The 20,396-nt window shown below is 47.7% G+C and overlaps 1 protein-coding gene across 5 annotated transcripts in view; it reads left to right on the top strand.

Moving 5' to 3' along the window:
• The first annotated feature begins 4,756 nt into the window (after window positions 1-4,756).
• LOC121596550 (fibronectin type-III domain-containing protein 3A) overlaps window positions 4,757-20,396 on the top strand; it is a 59,921-nt gene continuing 44,281 nt past the window's right edge. The window contains exons 1-3 of one of the 5 annotated variants that reach the window (XM_041921596.1): window positions 4,757-4,966; window positions 9,618-10,295; window positions 10,508-11,633. In XM_041921596.1, coding sequence (XP_041777530.1) covers window positions 10,574-11,633 — 1,060 coding nt within the window. In that variant the 5' untranslated portion in view covers window positions 4,757-4,966; window positions 9,618-10,295; window positions 10,508-10,573. Of the gene's footprint in view, window positions 4,967-5,060; window positions 5,138-9,453; window positions 9,545-9,617; window positions 11,634-20,396 lie in introns of those variants that run through there. The other 4 variants (XM_041921595.1, XM_041921592.1, XM_041921594.1 and 1 more) reach the window with 4 other exon arrangements.

Here is a 20,396-nt window from a genome sequence, read left to right as displayed (position 1 = left end):
AATGAACCTTTCGAAGGCTGATTTGGAGTGAAAAAGACAAACCATTTAACGCGATGTTTGTTTCACTTTCGTACGCGGAATGAATGAATTCAAAACGGACAAGAGAAACATGTGTGCGTTTGTAAATTGAGAGCGTTTTCTCTCAGTCGACTTTGCCCTTTTCGGATAGGTTCGATTATTTGAATGTAACGATTTTTATTCTCATTGGATTCTATCACCAGTTGTCCTTCTTTTGTGGGATTTTCAACGATTTGTGGTGTTTTAAACATTGTTTGGATTATAGAAGACAATTTAAATGTTAAAACATTTGTATTTCAATCTATAAACATAACTTAATTACACATTAATCAAATCAACTGTTTGTGTGTCATAATTTGCTACGAATAATACTGTTATACCACAATGACGCGTTGGCAAAAGTCACAAAAAAATCGATAAATATATAAAAAAAACACGTGGGCAACCGTGCAGAAAGCGTGGAGAAGAAACCTTTTACTTCTCTCTCGCTCTCTCTCTCTCTCTCTCTCTCTCTTGCTCAGCATCATCCCTCCGGCTCGGAAGGGATGATAATGGAGCTCCAAAAAACCGTTGCTCCCGCGTACGATGCAAGGTCATTCGGGTGGCAGAATCCTGCTCCATTTGGTTGCCCCATTTCCTCTTCCCCTCGCAGCTTTCCGTACACATGAAATGGCACGAAGATGAGGTCATGTGTCGAAGGTTAAATGGGAGGCTTGGGCTGGTCTGGAAATTGGATTGAAACTGCCGGCTGGAGTGTGGCATTGGGTGTGCGTGCGTGCGAAACGCACGAAACATACTCAATATATAGGGGTAAGTGTTTATTATTACCAGCCAGCAGATGGCTGTTGATTTTCATGCTGGCCAGTGTTCTATTTTTAAAATGTTCCATAAGGTCCAAAAGAGCAAGCCGGCGAGTGATGCGTAATAGCGGAACAGCTACGTTTTGTAAATCCAGCAGTAAAGTATGGTTATTTTTGTTGTTCAAAAGGGTTGTCTTGTTTACAGCTGCCAAGCGGCCTGTTGATAGCATTGATAAAGCGTATGGCTCATGCAGGGAAACACTTCAACTAGTGGTGTAAATCCAATGAATCAAGTTTAAAAAAACACACTTAAACCTCAATCGTGTCTGTTGCTAGTGTTTGTAACTAAGCGTATTTCACACAAATTGACTGATAAGAAACTGAAAGAAATTGTTAGGTAAAACTCATTTATTAGCACCTTTAAATTGTTTTTTTTTTTAACAAATCAATACTTTATTGTCGATTTATTTCACATCACATACAGCTGAAGCATTCCTTTACTTCTTTGTCTTTGTTCTCCATATCCTTCGCTATCACAAATACAGTTCCTTATGGTGTTCGTTCGCCTTAATCCAGGATCTCCTCGGGAATCTGAATCGGTGCCTTGCGCTCACATTCTCCGTCGCGAAGTATCCGCAGCTGAACCGATTTGCCGTAGGAACTGTCCACCTTGCACCGCAGTATGCAGCTATTGGCGTAGGTGATCAGATCACTTCCACAAATAGGCCGGTAAATCTTGGGACAGGCACACACTCCGTTATAGTTCCTTCTGAAGGCAGTGGTACTGCCCGGTAGAACCAGCACGGCCACCAGTGCCACCAACAGCACAGAGATGCAGCTCAGCACACGCATTCTAAGGTTTGTGTCACTTTCTTCCTGGACTTCTCAAAACTTGGTTTGGTTTATTCTTGGCAATGCCTTGATCGGGGCGCGTTCGATGCGAAATGTGTTCTAGCACTGAATGGCTGTACAGTTGAAGTGAAGGGGTTTATATTTTGCAACGTCTATCGCTTCATCGCGCATCATTATCACTCGAAGCGATAAAGGGACCATGTTTTGCTGTATTTGTATAGCGCCACGCACACCAAGATTCTGTGGATCCCCCTCCTCTATCGAAAATAAGCAAATGGTTATTGATTTTTGTGTTCCTACACGCGCCTCATCATGTAATCAATCAGCGGGTAGTGATAACAAACTTTCACAAAGATGGCCTTACGGGTAGCTTATTATGTCTTGTTTTTTTTTATGGAAGCTATAATTAATACGATAGATTTAAAAAAGATTTACCTTGATAAAAATGTTATCGGTCGGTGGAAATGACGATTCTGCGTTGATAGACAAAGTGCAATAAATGAGCTGTTCTGTAGATTGTTCACCAGTGAATGGACGCCCTTTGGCCATGGCCGTGGCAATGTAAGATGCATGAGTCAAACATGCTTTTAACTCACAAAGCACGTTTATTGCTTTAGGATGCAAATATGCTCAAACATTAAGCTATAAAACAAAACGGCGTATTTCACATTAAAATAAAGTAAGTGAAAGATGAGTCATTTGTTTGGCAGGAGTTTAAATTTAGTATTTTATGTAATCATAAATCCGTAAATAAATACACACTGCATTGTACAGCCAGTGTTGTTGGTGAGTTGATATGAATACAGACTGGGCATTTCCATTGCTTTGCTTACAAACATGACTAGTTAGGGATTTTTGTTTTGATTGCTGATTGAAAGCGAGATTTATTGCTGTTGTGGACAGACCGCTGCCTCATCCTGAGGGCTCACTGTTGACAGCAGGGCTGTCATCCTGTGACGTCCTCAGTGAGGATCGCGGCGCGAGAAGGACCAGCCGTCTTCGCCCCGCATTGCGTGTTATTGTGTGGTATTATTTATTATTGTAAACAGTTGAACATATACCAAAGATAGTGAATAAATACATATTCTGTTTGTGCCGTACACCACCGTCTTCATGTCTGTTTTGTGCGGACACAACAGTGGCGACGAGGATGGGATCCTCCTCGCGTAGGGGGGGATCCTACAACGAACCGACGCAGCACGAAGGTCACCATCGCACAACCGCCATCGCGCAGGATGGGCTCGCTCGAGCTTGCGCGAAGCCCCAGGATCCTCACTCCGCTGCAGCACTATACCGGGCAAAGCGAGGGGACATTCCGCTTTGGACCGTCGTCACACGGCATCACCGCCGCCCGCTGCAGCGTCATCGGACACACTGGTGCAGTATTGTCGTGCGCGGCATCAGGGCCGCCCTTGCTGCACCAGCATCATCGTCGAGCCCGGTGAGCAGGCACAGTGCTGAGGCATATCGGCTGCCCCCTGTCCATCTTCATCGCCGGCGCTCCAGCTGCACAGGTGCATCTCGACGGCGGCACCACTGTCGCCCCTGTGCAGCAACATCGTATGTGTCCCGGGTCACAGTCGTCGTGCGCGGCATCACGGTCGCCCCCTGTGTACCCTCATCATCATCGTCAACGTCATCATCATCCTGCGCGCCCTGCACAGCAGTTCACCGGCAGCGACATCACGGTCGCCCCTGTGCAGCGGTTCCGGCTGAGCGGTCGAAGCGCGCGCGGCACCACGGCCGCCCCCCTGCTCGGCCGCACATCGACGCCCCAACGGCAGCAGCATCCGGAGAGCTGCCTCATCAGCATCATCGGCGTCCGGTGCAACGTCCTACAGCAACAACGCAACAACACCAACAACAACAACAACACCACAGCGGCTGCAACGGAACGAGCGAGTGCAGCACATCGGCTGCCCCCTGTTGCAGCCCGCAACGCTCATCCCGTTCGAGCGTTAGACACGGAGGCCGGTCAGCACTCTCCCCCGTTTTACACAGCGCCACTTGAGCCGTACGCTTGCCACGCCGGTTTTAATTACATTAAAACCGCTGCGTTGGCTTAAGCCGTACCGGCTTAATTAAAACGGGGAGATGTTGTGGACAGACCGCTGCCTCATCCTGAGGGCTCACTGTTGACAGCAGGGCTGTCATCCTGTGACGTCCTCAGTGAGGATCGCGGCGCGAGAAGGACCAGCCGTCTTCGCCCCGCATTGCGTGTTATTGTGTGGTATTATTTATTATTGTAAACAGTTGAACATATACCAAAGATAGTGAATAAATACATATTCTGTTTGTGCCGTACACCACCGTCTTCATGTTTGTTTTGTGCGGACACAACAATTGCACTTGACAAGCATTTAGGAGGAACTATGTGCTTAAACGGGAATGAAATTACAACGTTGAAGGAATCGTTGAACGAAACCGAATTTCGGGTTAAATTTAAAAATAAAACATTCCTTGGGAAATTGTCTAAAGTCTATAGAAACAAGGTGAGCTATGATAATGGGTAATTTATAATAGAAAAAAAGAAAAAAACAACAAAGTTGTATTATCTGATGTTCCTTTTTTTAATAACAAAAACATGACACATCACAATTTAAAAAAAAAGAAATTATAAAACTTTAAATCAAGTACTAACGGGTATTATTTGAAATATTGAGCAGCGCTACCGAGTGTTCACCGTGGAGGTGTAAACAGTTCAACCGACAGTTAAGCGAGTAAAGGACGGCTAAAGAAAATGAGCGAGATGCAGCTATTTTCGAACGTCAAAAACCCTCGCCTTGCCCTGCGGAACCGGTACATAGCAAGGCTGGTCAATGTTGTTCTCGTTGAGCGGCCAAGCAAAATAATCAATTTAAAATTGTTTAAAAATTATCAATTTAAAATTAATAATAATTTAAAAACTATTTTAAAATTATTGCTTTAATACAAACAACAAATAATTATCATTATTTTGCAATTTGAAAAGCATTTGTTGCTTTTTAGAATTGCGTGAATATTTTTGAAACCGGCCCCACGACCCGCCTTGAGCTAACCCGTCTGACAGTCAGCGGTCAGCGGTTGTCAAAACGTCAAACGAGCGTACCGCTCTCTGCTACCTGGGACACATCAAACGCGTCGCGAAGAAAATATGCGAGAAAATAGGTGAAAATTGTGTGAAAATTTCGGTGTACAATCTCCGTCTCCGTCGCTCTGTGTATGTGTTTGTGCTCGTGCGTGTTAGTGCTAAATAAATCGCCAAACCGTCGTGCCACAGTGTTTGCCGTGTGCTGCGTTGGTGAAGTGAATTGAATGTAAGTAGAAATCGGGCGTAGGCAAAAAAGAAAACGTATGGTAACGATGAAAAACGGCATTTGACGAAAGCGAGTAGGACGCTTTTATCCGAAAAGAAAAGCCAGACTGTGTGCGTGTGTATGGTACCGCCGGTTGTTGGTGTTGTGTGTGAACCGTATGGTGAAGTGCGGGTGAGATGGAAAAAAACGCAGACCTGCAGCTGCTGCATGTGTATCGGGGACGTGTTTTTTTTTTGTATGTCCGCCCCGGGTGTGTCCCTTTTCCAGGACACGATGGTGGCGCAGTGGTCGTTCGCAATGTGATGCAATTGTAGTGGGGGGGTTTGTGTGTGCACGCCTCTGTTCACGGCATACTACGCCACCTGTGAAAATTCGCAAAATATTCCACCGTATATGTGTGTGTGTGTACCATATGTGTGCGCGAGGGCGTTTCTCGCGAAAAAGGGCTACGCGAGTGCGTGCGTGCGTGGTGTGGTGAGGTGTGTGGAAAATCGCTGGAACCCCGTTTGCGAGAAGCGTTCGCTTAGTCATGGCAGTGGAAAGTGTCGATTCTAAAATTGGCCCATGAAGTGGTTCGATGGCTTTCTGCCACCGACACTCGTCTGCCCTTTCCAATCAAACAATTGCGCTGGAAGAAAGTCGTGAAGAAAGTTAGCTAATAGTTTATCTGTTTTTTTTTTCACTTTCCACGCACTTCCCATCGGTCCAGATGGTGGGTGAACTTTTGCCTATATAGGCATCGCCTACTCATTCCCAGGACCCCGAGCAGGGCGATCCTTTTCCGGGAACAGTAACAACAAACCCTCCCTCTCTCTCTTTCTCTCGCTCTTTCGCTCTCTGGAATGCATCTGTCACATGTAGAAAATGGTATTTTTTGGAGTGAAAAACATTCCATCACAAGATATGTAATTGTATTGGGGGGTAAAAAGGCCCCCGCAAGACATTAGAAAAAAAAGGAACACAAGAGGCTGCAGCAAGGAGCTAACTCCGACACCCATCGCACACACGCACACGTAGGCGACGATAAAACGAGGAGATGCGCGCATGTGTTTGACTGTGTTTATGCGGCTGTGCGGCGCGACGAACGGCGACAGCAAATGGTGGAGGGGCCCTGCGGGGCAGATTTTCCAATCTCGGAAATGTGTGTGCCCAGCGTGTTGGAAAAGCAGACCGTCTGGGCCCCCCTCCACTCTCTTTTTCTCGTTACCCCCCCTGGGTAACGCGTGAGTCATTCGAGGAATTTCCGGAACCTTCGCTGCGCTGCGATGCATTTTGCTGTTTTTGTTTTGATTGTAATTGAGGCAGAGGCAATTTGAACTGCCTGCCCAATTACACGTACCGTTCTCTAATGCTTGCTGAAGCTGTCCTTCGACGGTTGATGGAGAGGAAGAGAGAGAGAGAGAGCGTGTGTTTTTTTTGTCGCTGCTACAGGAAATTGTATACTGACAGCACCCGGTGCAGTGCGTGTACCGGGTTGTTTGGTGCATGTGCATGCATTACCACCACACTCTACTGGACACCGACACACGGCGGGGCTGAATGGTGTAGGATTCCACACTGACATATGGCAGATTATGGCGGACGGACCACCCATGTGCTCTGGTGTGTCTTAGGAAGAGTCGTTTTTTTGCAGGATCCACACTGGACAAGGCGTTACATAAATTGCATAAAATTGCACAGCACCAGTCTTGTCCAAGGTCTGTGCTTTTATTTTTTTTATAGTGAGAATTTGTGCAATGTGCCAGCCACCACCCCATTTCAGCTCTCTCCAAGCGAGAGCATCCATGATGCTGTGTGCGGGTGTGTGTTTGTGTGTGTACGCGGTCGCATACGGAAGACCAAAGTGTGCGCTACCACGCAGTTGCAGCTGCCTCTGGGTGTAAAAGGATTCCCGGTTGTCCAGCTGATTGGACGTAGGATGCTTCCCTTTTTTGGGCGTGATGTGTGTGTCTGTGTGTGTTTGCAGCAGCGCGCAACGTGTGTTCGGTGCGCATACACACCCTAAAAACCCACCCTGGTTACTTCGATCGGACGAAAATGACCGGGTAGGACGATGATTCCCCGTTACAAATGTGTGTGTTTGTGTGTGAAGCGCGCGCGAGACAAGTTGCAGTTGCCAAGGACACACGGAAGGAAGGCAGCGTCGAAACCCAATCAATCATACACAGTTACCGAAGAGCTGGAAGCAGTCACACAAGACACAAGATGCTCTGGAAGAGTGTGGTGTGTGCAGCCGAGCAAGCGGAACGTGATTGAGTGCGTTTATATCCGGCATTAGTCTGTGTGTGTGTGTGCACTTTTTTTGAAGACATGGTATATAATGTTCCTTCAAAGAAAAAAAAACCCTCAGAAGAAGTGGGCTGTAGCGCCTAACCGTTAATGCATTAGCCAAGTGTGGATTATTAATCAGTGTCGTTACCATATGCTGTCGCCATTACGGCGAATAGCGTCGCAGAAAATTGCACCAGATCACGCGGGGAAGGAGCGAAAAAAGAGCGCAGCAGGAAGGAAGCATGATTTGGCTACATAAATAATGGAATTAAGTGTGCTCGCGTACTGCGGTACGCACCCGCCCGGTTGGGGTAGATGGGGGTAGATACCCAAAACAAAACAGGCGTCTATAATAGCTGTGTAATGGAATCAGTCAGTTTGGTGAAAATTAACATCGCGTGTTTCGGCAGTACTAATCCCCTTTACCCGCAAACCCGCTCATCTGCTGTCTTCCGTTAAAAGATTTAGCCTCTATGGCGGGTAAATATAGAGCTAAACAGTGCGATTACCGCGTGCGCCTGGTGCTCGCTTTATATTGCAATGCTAGCGGGCCGCTATCGTAACCCGCCGGATGGTGTAGTGCGATGCGTCACCACACTCTCACCGCTTGTGTGGTTGAAGCGAGAGAGTAAGCAGCGCAGCAAGCAGAGCGCGCCCGTGTGAGATCGAATCCCGTTTGAGTAAGAGAAAATTAATGCTCGCTCTCGGGTTCGTTCGTGTGTGTCGTGGAGAAAAGGAGATTGATTCGGCAGTAGTCTTCGTTCATATATAACAAATAATATTGAAAAATCCTTGAATACTTCCAGATATTTCACAAAAAAGTGGGAATATTCTGTTCAAAAACCAAGGTAGAAGAAATAAAATACATCCACTATCCTCCTGGCATGCGTTGGCTTGACTGAAAATCAATCATAGTGTTACGCATACGCGGAAGTTGGAACAGTTTTTTCGTTGTTTCGCATTCATTCGTTTCAGAGACCGATGGGAATGTTTTTAATTGAACACATTACTTTGTAAAGAACACAAATCTGCCCCGTATTTCGCTATTAATAGTATATTAAACGGTCGGTACCGGGTACTTCCCCCAAAAATGCCCCTTGCTACCCATCTGTTATTAAGATTGCTTGTTGTTGTAACGGTGTCGTAGGCTGCCGTGATTAGATAAGGAGAGCCACCACCACAACAGCAACAAAAAAATGGGAACAAAAACATTGTGCACAATCGAATAAATCGTTTGATTGTTTACACGGCATGGCTCCGCGGGCGATAGATTTCGGAATTAAAAACCAATCTCCGCTTTCCCTCAAGGAGAGGCGCCTTCTGGTGACCCCCGTGAGCGCACATACACACACAGCAACGGTTAATCCCGCATGAAGTTTCTTTGGAAGGCTATCGGTGTTAGCTTTTCAAAACATTAAATAGTCATGATGTGTTTAGAGCACTTCGCATACTAGTGACATACGTGGCAGAAAAGTATACGAGGCCATGCTGCTGCCTGCCTACTTTCCCTTTGGGGTTTCTCGATAAAGAAGTGTAACATAGAAACATACACACACACAAACGCCGACCAAAATCTAGTCCGAGTGACGCACTTGGGCAAATGACGTGTGATCATCCCCATCACACTCATCGATTGGGTTAATACATGCTCCCCGCTAAACCCCCCCCCCACCACAATAGTGGCGATATCATCGTGCGGTGATTATGTTGTGTGGTGTATGACTCGTTGACACGTCGCTGCTGTTGCTTCTTCTCGACGCTGTGTCCCACGTCATAGATCACTGGCGGAAGTGATAATATTTTGCCAGTTGAATGGGCAGCCTGGGCTTGCTCTCCCACCTTTCCAAGGCCCCTTTTTTTGGCCGGTGCGTATTGTTTAGTTTGCCAACCGATGTGCGTGGGTCAATATTTTGAAGGGGGGTTGTAATATCTATCTCCCGTCTCCGGGTTGCTTCTGCACTTTCGATATCAATAGAACCGTCGACGTCACCGCTTCCGGAACCTTTGGAGCTGGGCAGTAGTCGTAGGCTGTGCTGATGCACGTTTCTTCCCTGCAAACCATCATAAATCATACCACACGTTTGGGTCGGGTTAGGGACGCTTCACATGGTGGCTGGGAAACGGGGAGGGGGCCCATGGGAAGCTGTCCCACACTCCGAAACGTGTGATAAGAGGCGCCCTTGCTTCAGCCAGAACGTTGATTTTGGGGCCACGAATTGGTGCTACCCACACACACATATATAGCAATTGGTGTCGATTAAACTGCGTCGCAGTATCTTGCTGGTGTTGTGTGCGCGTGTGTCTGTGGTTGGTGCTAAGTGTTGTACATCGATCCTATTTGTCTTGTAACTAATTGAAGTTCTTCTCCTTCTATCTGCAGAAACAACAACTCGAGACAAGTATATTTGCATTCACTTCGCGTTGAAGTATCGCAAGAATCGGAAGTAACCAGCCCCGATAGGAACCTTATCCCCACAACGCGTCGAAGTTAACGAGAAAAACTAGCAACGAGAAGTCCTGCGAACGGTGTGATCCTTCCCGCCGGTAGGGACTCACAGTCAGCGAGAAGTGCCAAAGAGGAGGAGCAGAAGCGAGCCGAAAAGCCGATCCCTGTAGCGATAATGACACGTTGGCGCGTGTGCTGATTGACACAACCAGTAACCTGTTGTCCTGCGTGCGGCGCAAATTGTAAGGAAAAGCACAACCCGTCCAGTGTGTGTGCCAAAACGAGGGACATCTTGGGTGGCGCATGTGTCCTTTCCGCACTTGGTTGGGCAAGAAGCTACTGGGCGAATCGCGCAAGTGCCACGTTGCCTCCTCCCGGTTTGCGTGAGTGCTTGTGGCGCAGCACAACCGATTGATGAATTTATCTGGCGTGTGCTGTCCGTGCTCTTCCCCTCCCTGCGTCGTCCAACGCTTCCCCGCTGCCGTAACTAGAGAAAGAGAGCGACACGACGACGACAGCGACGAGCGAGAAAAGCTGCCTGTTGCTGGCGTTGGTTTATGAGCTCGCGGGCGCACCATCGCCACAGTAAGCAGTGTGTCGTCGCGCCTGGAGGTAGGGCCACGCGGTGGTTTAGTTGTGGGAAGCCCAGTGTGATACGTGTCAGTTAGTGAACTTTTAGTGTGTGTGTGTGTGTGTGTATGTGTTTACATTGTGAGTGTAGTGTGGAACCGAAGCAAAAGTGAATTCAGTGGGGCCCGGTAGTAGAGCCCCTTCAGAGAGTTTAACCTTTTTATTTTACCTTTTTCCATTCGCGCGGTTGTAAGCCAACGGCATAAATCACGACGGAGTGTGACGGTAGAGCCGGTGCCATCCGCCAAACCCGATTTTCGATGGTAAAGGCACCACTGTTGTCGACCGCTTCCCAGCAGCAGCACCAGAAGCCCCAGTGCCCGAAGGAGATCATCCACCAGCCGTCCCCGCCGGTCACGCTGTCCTGTGTATCCTCCTCCCCGTCCACCTCCCAGGTGCTGATACAGCAGCAGCAGCAGCCGCCGCACCATCTCCACCAGCATCACCATCACCATCTGCTTCAGCTTCAGCAGCAACAACCGCCACAGCAGCAGCAGCCCCCGCAACAGCAGCAGCAGCAGCAGCAGCCCCCCTTATTCAGCTTCCCACCACCGCTGGCGACGGCGACAGCGGCCACCCACACGACGGCCTACTATCCGATCGGGCCGGTCAAGAAGCATCGCCGGGTGCAGATACAGATGGCGACGGAACCGCCACCGGTCGGGACGGGCGGCATCGTCGTGACGAAGACGGCCACGTCGGCCGCCATCGCCGTGGTCGCACCGACCGCCCGGAATGCGGCCGTCGCGATGGCGACCGGCGGTACGCTGAGCAATTGCGTGACCACGGGCACGGTAGCGCCCGCGCCGACCGTTGCAACCGTTTGCAGCGGTGCTGCTGCAACGGTCGTACAGTCGGCGACGAGCCAGGCACAGCAGCAGCAGCAGCAGCAACAGCAGCAACCAATTCTAACCCTTGCGCCGGCCGGTACGTCACCAGGAGCAGCGGCAACAACGATGAAAGCGATAAATCAACCCACGCTGCAGCATCAGCGGATTCAATCGATGCACCACATCCATCACCATCATCACCATCAGCTGATCAACGGTGTGCCGGCGTCGGCCGGCCAGCGCATGCCGGCGAATGCGGTGGCAGCGGCGGCCGTGGTCGCCTCGACCGCCACCCATACGACCCACCAGCCGTCGCCGGCCGGCTGGCCGATGGTCGAGCCGGTGTTTCACTTCGGGCCGGGGTTCGAGCTGGAAACGCGCCCGTACTGTCCGACCCACACGCCACCGTCGGAGCATGTCGTGCTGTTTCACGTGCGGCCGGGGGTGGCCGTCACGTTCCAGATCGCAGGCAACCGGGAAACGATACGAGGTGAGTGTTTTGCACGCTTTGATTTGCGTTGTAATGCATGCTTATTGTTTGTAGGATTGTACGCTTAACCTTTCGTGTACGCATATCGACATTCTTAGGGCGGTTTTTTGAAATTCCGAAATTGAAGTACATATTAGTGTTGGGTAAATTTGATTCAGATTCATGAATCTGAATGAATCTTTGAAATGATTTAATGAATCAGAATCTCGGATGAAAAGATTAATGAATCTCGAGTGTATCTCGAGATATTAACGAATCTCTAGGAATTCATGAATATCTAAAAAAACATGAAGCTTCTTCTTCTTGGCGTAACAACCTACGTGGTCATGTCAGCCTATTGTGTCTTTTTGGAAAGTACCACGCAGCCGGATAGTTTGTTTTGCTACGGGGAGACGGTCCATGCGAGGCTTGAACCCAGAATGTGCAAGTTGTAGGTGGGATTGGGTAAATTCGATATTTTGAAAATCATACATCTCTAAAGTTTCAAGAATCCCTTGAGTTATATGAATTTTAAATGGGTTTATGAAGTTTATAGATTCATACAATTATGAAGCTTATAGATTCTACAGTGCCTACGTCCGATCAGTGTTCGAATATGGCAGTACAGTTAGCGACCCCTGCACCGAACAATGGAGTAATCGAATCGAGGCCATCCAAAGAAAAGCATCTAGTCTGTAAGACTCTTACCATGGCGACAGGGCGATGTGTTCCCGTCATACCATTCCCGGTGCCTGCTTTTAGGGATTCAACCGTTGAAAAAGCGCCGTGAGATAGCTAAATGCCTTTTTATTAGCTACTTTATTAGCTCCTACTCTATTAGCTACGATATAATTTAACGCGCCATCTAGTAACCTACGTACACGTCAATTCATATCCGTCCCTCGTTATAGAACTCGTCTTCAAGATCCCGATCGATTAATCAATAAATATATTAAACATATTAAACATGAAGCCTTGAAGATTCATAAATATTCAGAGATTCATGAGTCTTGGAAGATTCATGAATCTTCAAAGATTCGTTGTTGTTGTTGTTTGGTTTGCTTATAGAGACTTTGAGCATTTGAGTTTCATTCTTCTCTTTCAAAGATTCGTGAATCTTTAGAGACTCATGAATCTTTGAAGAGTCGACACGTGATTTAAATCACTCATCACTGAAGATTCATTTGAAAAAATCACAACGAAAGATTCATGAAATCCAACACTAGTCCATATCGTCTTGCAATGTTTACCCTGGTAGGGTGAAAACGGAAACACCTGTGGCGCGCATACAAAAGCCCCAAACCCGCACGACCGTTGTTCAATCGTATCGCAAACACAGTAACAATCCGTATTGTAACAACGAATCCCTTTGCAATGCGATAACTTTTACCGATCATTATTGGTGGCGCTGATAACGGCGTTTTATGACCGAAAGCTGCCACAGGTGCCGCAAAGGGGTGCATGGTGTAACAGTGTCACCATCACCACCGGCCAACGCATCACGAAACTTTAATTGTTTTATGCTAGTCCCTTTCCCTGTGGATGCCGTCGTTTCCCCCTTTTCCCCGGGAGCAGCCGGTCGCTCATTAAACCGATAAAAGCTACAACCGGTTGTTTTTTTTTGTCTGTTCGTTTCTTGTTGGCGGCGGCCGTGCCGAAAAAGTTGAAATGTGGTGACAATTTGCGTCAATGTAAATTTATCCTCACCGCTGCCTCATTCTCGCTGCCCCACCAGTTCCCCCGACCGGTCGGACATCGGGTGGCACGATTATTAATGGTACGCCACGCCTCCGCGTTGGGTCATAATCCAGGGAAGGATCAAACGGTAATTTTTTGGGTTGTGATTTTTAATGTACCTTATCCGGGCCCGGACAGAGAATGGGTGGTGAAAGGTGGCATGAAGACTGGCTCTTTCGCAGGTTTCTTCCTCCGTGCCAAGGACAACGCCAATAGAACGACAGAGAGCGAAAAATGAAGGTTATCTTTTGTGCCGGTGTGTTAAAGCCGGACTCTAGGTCTCGCCGTGCTTATGAAAATGTTGTAGAAGTTCACTTTTTTTTGCGATTCTTTCTACAAAAAAAGAAGAACTAGATACGGTGGGAAAATTTACTGCTCTGAATCAAAATCTCTGCCTCCTCCATCGATCATGGTTGCTACCGGCCTACAGAGCCAGAGAAGCGAAGGCATTGGAGAGGTTTTGCGGATGGAAATTATGCGAAACAGACGTCAAGAGGCGAAAGAGTCAGAAAAGTCCGTGGCACCAGCACCAGCACCAGCAGCAACAGCAGCAGGTTGCTCTTGATGGGACACAGAAAGGTGATAAATTTGATTTTCAAATGGGTTCCGCCGTTCGTCGACCCCCCTCTCCCGTTTGGACGTAGCGCAAACAGTCACCTCCAGGTGCTGTCCGCGGGATCACGAGGCATTTCGGCGTCCCTTTTTTTGGTCGCAGTGGGAGAGCCAGTACCTGATGTAACGTGGCTTCCTTTATTTGGCGGTCATTTGGAGGATGTGGCGTTTAATCCATTAGTTCCGGCGCCAGGGAAGCATCCCAAAAAATAGATGGGGGCATATGTTTATGCAAAAAGCTCCCGGAATGTATGCGAACGTTGCAAACAGTGAATCGTTCGCCCTTTTCCGTCCTGGATACACCCTGGTTCGAAGCCTCGCTTACTGCTTGTTTACACTGAATTCAAAATCATACATTTACGCTCGGAAGTGTGCTGAGTACGTAGAAGTACGTGATTGAGCAAACAATGTCTGCGCCCCGGTCCCCGCGAGAGTTTATGTTCTGCATAATATCAATAGTGTTTACGATCGATTGCGATCGAACTGTGTTCCGTCTACGGCTACAGAGGCCGCTCGCAGTACAAGGTGAGTTGCAAAGTATGTGCGCCATTACGGCTAGCATATGGCGGTGTCCCAGCCGACGACCCTGAGTGTGATGGTAACTGCGCGCGTCACCGCCTCGCCGGCAGGATATGTGCAGTATCTGTTGACGTTCTCGCAGTGCCTGCCTGGAGGAGCCCCTGATAAGCCGTCGGTAACAACACGGATGAAAATCAATTGAGAGTTTACAGCGCATGTTTCAATGTGCGAGGCGTTGTAACTCGATGAGCTGATAAATTGGCCCTTCTAGATGGCCACACGAGAAAGAGAGAGACCGCGTCCGATGGCAGCTGACAGGGATCGGGATATCCGACGGTAACTGGATACGCTTAACACACTGGGGAGGGAAACATGAGGGGGCCCCGGGATGACGTCGACGGAACGCAACAGGCCGATGGCCATACGAGAGAAGCTGCATAGTAGCAGGACGCTTGCGCTACTACTCCTCGTCGACAAAGGCGCGGCGACGCTTAATTTGTTGAACCAAAGACCGGTAATGAATTTGACCTTCGGTTCCTATTCAAATCGTGCTCGAGTGTGCGGCACGTACAGACACACCATATTGCTACCAATTTGCTACATTCCCCCTGCAATGCAATTGCTATCGATATATGTCGGATGAGATGATGATACGTGTATCTGCCGCTGGACCGCCGGTCCGTCTCTGCTCCTAGTTAACTTTGGGTGTTGCGGGAATTTGCAGCTAGGGAAATAGGGAGATTTTAACTCGCTCAATAAAATACACCAATATTTCCACTGTGCTGCGTCCAGTGGTAATGCTTTTTCGAAATACTTCATTCTGCATTTATGATGATGATGATGATGATGCTCCGACAACACGCGAACCGGGACCGGCAGCAATAAATCGGTTCGTAATAAAATCGTTGTATTAACTAAACTTCCCAGTGGCCAGAACCTTGGGAAGATGATACCCCGGAAAGGGGGTCGGCTCGTGTAGCATAAAATACACACACCACGCATTTGCCTTTCATCAACATTTCAACGGTTCTCGGGGTTTGAAATTAAGCACACCACCAGGGCAACTTGTTGCAAATCCCTTCCCTTGCAGTGGCGTGTAGTGGTCGTTGTAGTAGGTCTGGACCGGCCCACCGCCACAGACACAAAAGCCATCCGGATGAATATTGCATGGTGTCCCGCAAGCCGTCGCCACCGCTGCCGCCGCCACTGCCGCCGCGAGATGGAAGTGATGGGGTGATAATCTGCCACTCGACTTCCTCGTTTCGGATAGAATATGCCCGGCCCGGCCTCTCCATGTCTTTTATGGGCCATAAATCGTAAGTTACAGTTGCGTACGCACGGCCGACAGCGCTGGCGACGGCGGCAGACACACCACGACCCGTCGTCTTGGGTCGCCTTGGAACTTCCTCGTACTTCGCCCGTCCGTTGCGCCTCCCGCCAAAGCTTATTTCGCGAAAAAGGGTCTGTGCTCCATGTGTAAATAGCGATGATCCTTGTCAAGATCCCGTCCCCTCCTCTTTCGCTCCCTTCCCGCGCCAGTATTCTGTGCGTAAGGAAGCGAGGAATGGCTATTATTGGCTGGCGCGAGTTTTCCTTTCGGCAAGCCAGCCGGCTAGGGGTAATGTTGGTGAATCTTGTTGTGTGCATCAAAACCCGGGCTGCCCATTATGAGCGACCACCGTCAGACAACGACTTTGCGCCGAGAATGCAAAAAAGAGATGCACACCGAAACAGAGACGCGCGCGCGCCCGGTGGCAATGCAAGCGAGAAACCCCGGGCTCCTTCGGGCCCGCCGACCATCGTAAAGCATTGTGCGCGCGCTACGTGGGGAGATGCGTTTGCTTTTGTGTTTTATTTGCGGAAATAAAACAACGCTTTGTGTTGCCTTTTTGTGTGTTGAAGGGGTTGGCACAACAGCAACTACAACAACTCCACGTGAAGATGTAAAAGTAAAGTGCAGTCGCAGTGCAGCTTCTTCACAACAACAGCCATCACCGCCCGCGGCAGGAAGAGAGAGGCTCATAAAAAATGTAATTATTGTTGGTTTGATGAGCAGAAGCAGCAGCAGCAATAGCAGCAGCAGCGGCAGCAGCAGTAGTTGTATAGAAGGTTAACGTTCCTGGTGGCGTCGTTGCTGTCGGGTCTGCAATGGTCACCATGTGAAGTGGGGGTCCGGACGACCCGATGACGTGTTTCTGCTTGGGCATTTTGGAACTCCCGTGTGAAGACATCTTCTCTGGTGCATAACTCAACGCGACATTTCAAGCTGAAGAAGCGACTTGGTCAGACAATTCAAGGTTACATCGAGTTTTGTATTGCAGAGCTTTGTGAGCTTATGCTATCTCTTTACACGTTAAAGCTCTTCAAGCTAATGCTTGGGATCCAGAATAAGAGGCATATCTTTATAATGGTTTATGTAGTTATGTTTTATCTTATCGTAATCCTAATGCCATATGAATATCCAAGTCTGATCTTCATCTTATCTTTATGCTAGCTTTATCTTATGGCCATCTTAATGGCAGAGACATACACACTTCAATTTCTAATGTGCCCGTACGATTTATTGTACTTATTCCTGCACATACGCCTTTCTCTTTCAAGTAATGAAATAAGAATATCGATCCAAAAGAGGATTTATAGTATGAAAGTCCTTGTCCAGAATTCCTTGTACACCGTATCAGTAGCATATTATCTAGACATGTCTTGAAATCCTTATTATCTCGCTGCAGAGCCTAATACGGATACGGAAAATATCGAACGTCTTCAACATCATCGTCTTCGTCGTCGTCCGCCCATCTGTACGTAATGATAAGCTTTCTGGAGGGATCAATTTTTCGCTCAATAAAATGGGATGGGATGCCGGTGAGGAGGGGGCGATTGATTGAAGTATTCAAAAAGCTCTCCAACAAGACGTTGTGGTGTAGACATTGGAGCGCCAGACTCTAATAGCGCAAGAGTTGCAACGCAGATCCCTGAGATTGGAGGACATGGGTTGAAGAAGTTGGTAAATGAACCCATCAAAATATTAAGTTTCCACGTCACGAACTTTCAGCGAGGTAATGTTCTAAAAGACATATCCTACCCACCCACCTCCCATCCTAGGAGTCCTTGTGGTTTCGAGTTTTGCTTTCCTCATTTCCGGTAGGCGACACGGTAGCTTAATGTTACCCGTTCTTTAAGAGGGGGGAGTTCCCCGGTACGTAAAAGATGTCATCAAATGCATCAAATGCGGTGGAGAGTTCGTTGAGTGACACGTAGAATGCGTGACGACATTGGAGAACACTATCAAATGTTAGTATCTTATACTTCAATAAACTGCAAAATTGTGTAGTACATTCTTTTTTATCCTTTCGGAAGGTTGAATACGCTTTCCAAAGCACCGAGAGCCTCCTGTACTGCTCTCGATAAAATTGAATTACCGGCGAGTAGGCGAATGGCCTTTTCCACACATAAACACACACACAGACGGCAGGTTCAAGGGTTCATGCGTTTGCAATTTTTCCATTACAACCCACTCCCGTTCTTCTCCTGCTGCAATGCAGTTCGTTGTCGTCCCGCCGACAAGACATGCAACATATGCAGCAAGTGCACGTGAAATATGAGTGCTATCGTGATGAACGACATCTCAGGCTGAACGAGCGAGTTCGTGCTTGTCGCCGTAGAAGGTGACTCCACTCCGAGGGGAAGATGTGTCCAACGGCCTTATCGTTTCGCCCAGAAAAGTCACTGGAGCGAGCAACACTCACACACGACCACGAGCCAAGAAGGAGCTTAAGGAGGTCGTCGGTACTTCGTTAGCGATGCCTTAATGCATCCTTCTCGAACCCTTTCGGGCACACATCCCCTTGGTGTGTTGTGTAGGCATGTCTGTGTGTTGTAGATTCACTCGGCTCGATAAAGAGCACTGGTGTGCGTCATCTACTACTGCTACTACTACTACCACCACCACCGTGGAACGGGCACAAGTGTACTAAAAAATGAAGTGCTACACCCATCAGCACATATTCCGCGCTTCGGAGTTTCCATCGCGTCGTTCACCTCCAAACGTTTCCAACACACACATAGACTGTTATGCTAGGTGTGTGTTTTTGCGAGACAACGACCCACCGGCCGTCGACCGACACACATGATGATGGAAGTTTGGCGTCTTCCTGCCCCGCCGCGTCCCTTGGCAATCGTTGACAGCAGCAAGTTTTGCGTTGTAGCGAGATGTTGCGCTTTCCCGTTGTAATGGGGACGACCGAAGGACAATCGGGGGCCCGGCAGGGGGAAACAACATAAAACTGCTGGATGCTGAACAAATTTCGTATCATGTCGCGTGCTTGTTTTGGGACAGGGTTTTGTGTTGTGAAAACGCGATGACAAGCGATGAGGATGAACGGAAAATGTGTCACCATCTGCCCACAGTTCGTCTCTTCTGGCGCAGAAATTCCACTAGGAAGAGATTTTCCGTTGGTGAAGGTATTATTAAGTTGTGCTGCTCTCCGCGGTACATCGAAGAAACCGCACAGGAATGGAAGGGCAGAGGTTGGGGGTTGGGCATTAGTCCTTCTTAACCTCATTTCCTTTTGCTCAATTATGTATGTTTGTTTGTTTTCGATAACGCTCGCTACGGTCACAACACTCGCGCTCAGAAGAAGCTGCAAAACCGCTGTTGAAATGTAATAAACCGCCTCGCCTTTCCTTTCCTTCCGTTTCGCTCGCCACCCAGCCATTAAGCTTCGGTTTTGTGTGCTCCGGCTGTGTTGCGGAAAAGAGCATTCCTTTCCTTAGCACCAGCACAAACAACATTGTTTCCATCCGCCATTTCAAGGCCGTTGACAATACTTGTGTGTGTGCGAGTGTTGATGGAACAATCCTGTGGAAAATGATGCTTTACTCTTGTGCATCCATTCGTTCCAGAGTTTTGCCCGTGTGGCAATCAAATGGTGAGGGAAAGGGTGTGTCGGTGGGCGGGCGGCGGACTTCATTGCAATTGCACAGTTGCAAAACTGCATTTGCTAGTAAATGGCAAGCGCAAGAACACTAGAAAACCGGGGACAAAAAGCTGTCGTTGACGCTGTTTGTGATGGTAAAGAACACTCCCATTGGCCTTGACAGTAAGTTGGCTGCTGATAATGAATGTTTGTCACTGTATAGTAGTGATGTGTTCTGTGAATGTTTCCTATAGTTTCTTTCATATTAGTACTTAGTGATGAGTGATCCGAATCACGGTTCGAGTCTCCAAATTCATGAATCATGAAGATTTCTGATTCTTAAATGACTTATAAAATTCTGCAAATACTTATAACTGTGCAATAATTTGTATATTCCCAGGGATTCGTCTAATCGTTCACAAACATACAGGGTTTTCCAAGTCAGTTTCGAATAAACATTGTTATTCTCCGCATCCAAAATGTTTTTCAACAGCTTTCATATGGTTTATTTGTTTCAAAATGAAATTTCAGTTTCAACACATGTTTTTCAACACATAACAAAGAGCTGTCAAACTCAATCCAGCTTGAGACGTGTTGAAAATCAAGCTGTAGATTTTAAAAATTATTATGATGGAAATGAATTGTCAGATCGATGTGGAACAACATTTTGCATACGGTGAATAAAAATATTTCCATTCGAAACTGACTTGAAAAACACTGTAAAGCGTAATAAATCCCTAAAGATGCAAGGAAATCTCAAGATTCGTATGACTCTTAAACGACTCATTAATGTATAAAGATTAATGATTTGTCAGGGATTCTCAGAAGCGGTCACAAAGTTTCAGTGGAATGAATCGCTAAAGCTTCATGAATACTTTAAGAATTATATGATACTGAAAAGGCTCATGATTCTCCATAGATTTATGGTTATCTAAGAGATCCTTTGAAGTTGGCACGATCTTTCAATGGAATGAATTTTTAAAGATTCGTAAATATTTTA

The sequence above is a fragment of the Anopheles merus genome, chromosome 3R (assembly GCF_017562075.2).
Source record: "Anopheles merus strain MAF chromosome 3R, AmerM5.1, whole genome shotgun sequence".
Lineage (NCBI taxonomy): Eukaryota > Metazoa > Arthropoda > Insecta > Diptera > Culicidae > Anopheles > Anopheles merus.
Note: the sequence above shows the minus strand (reverse complement) of the source record. Positions and strands in the feature narration are given on the sequence as shown.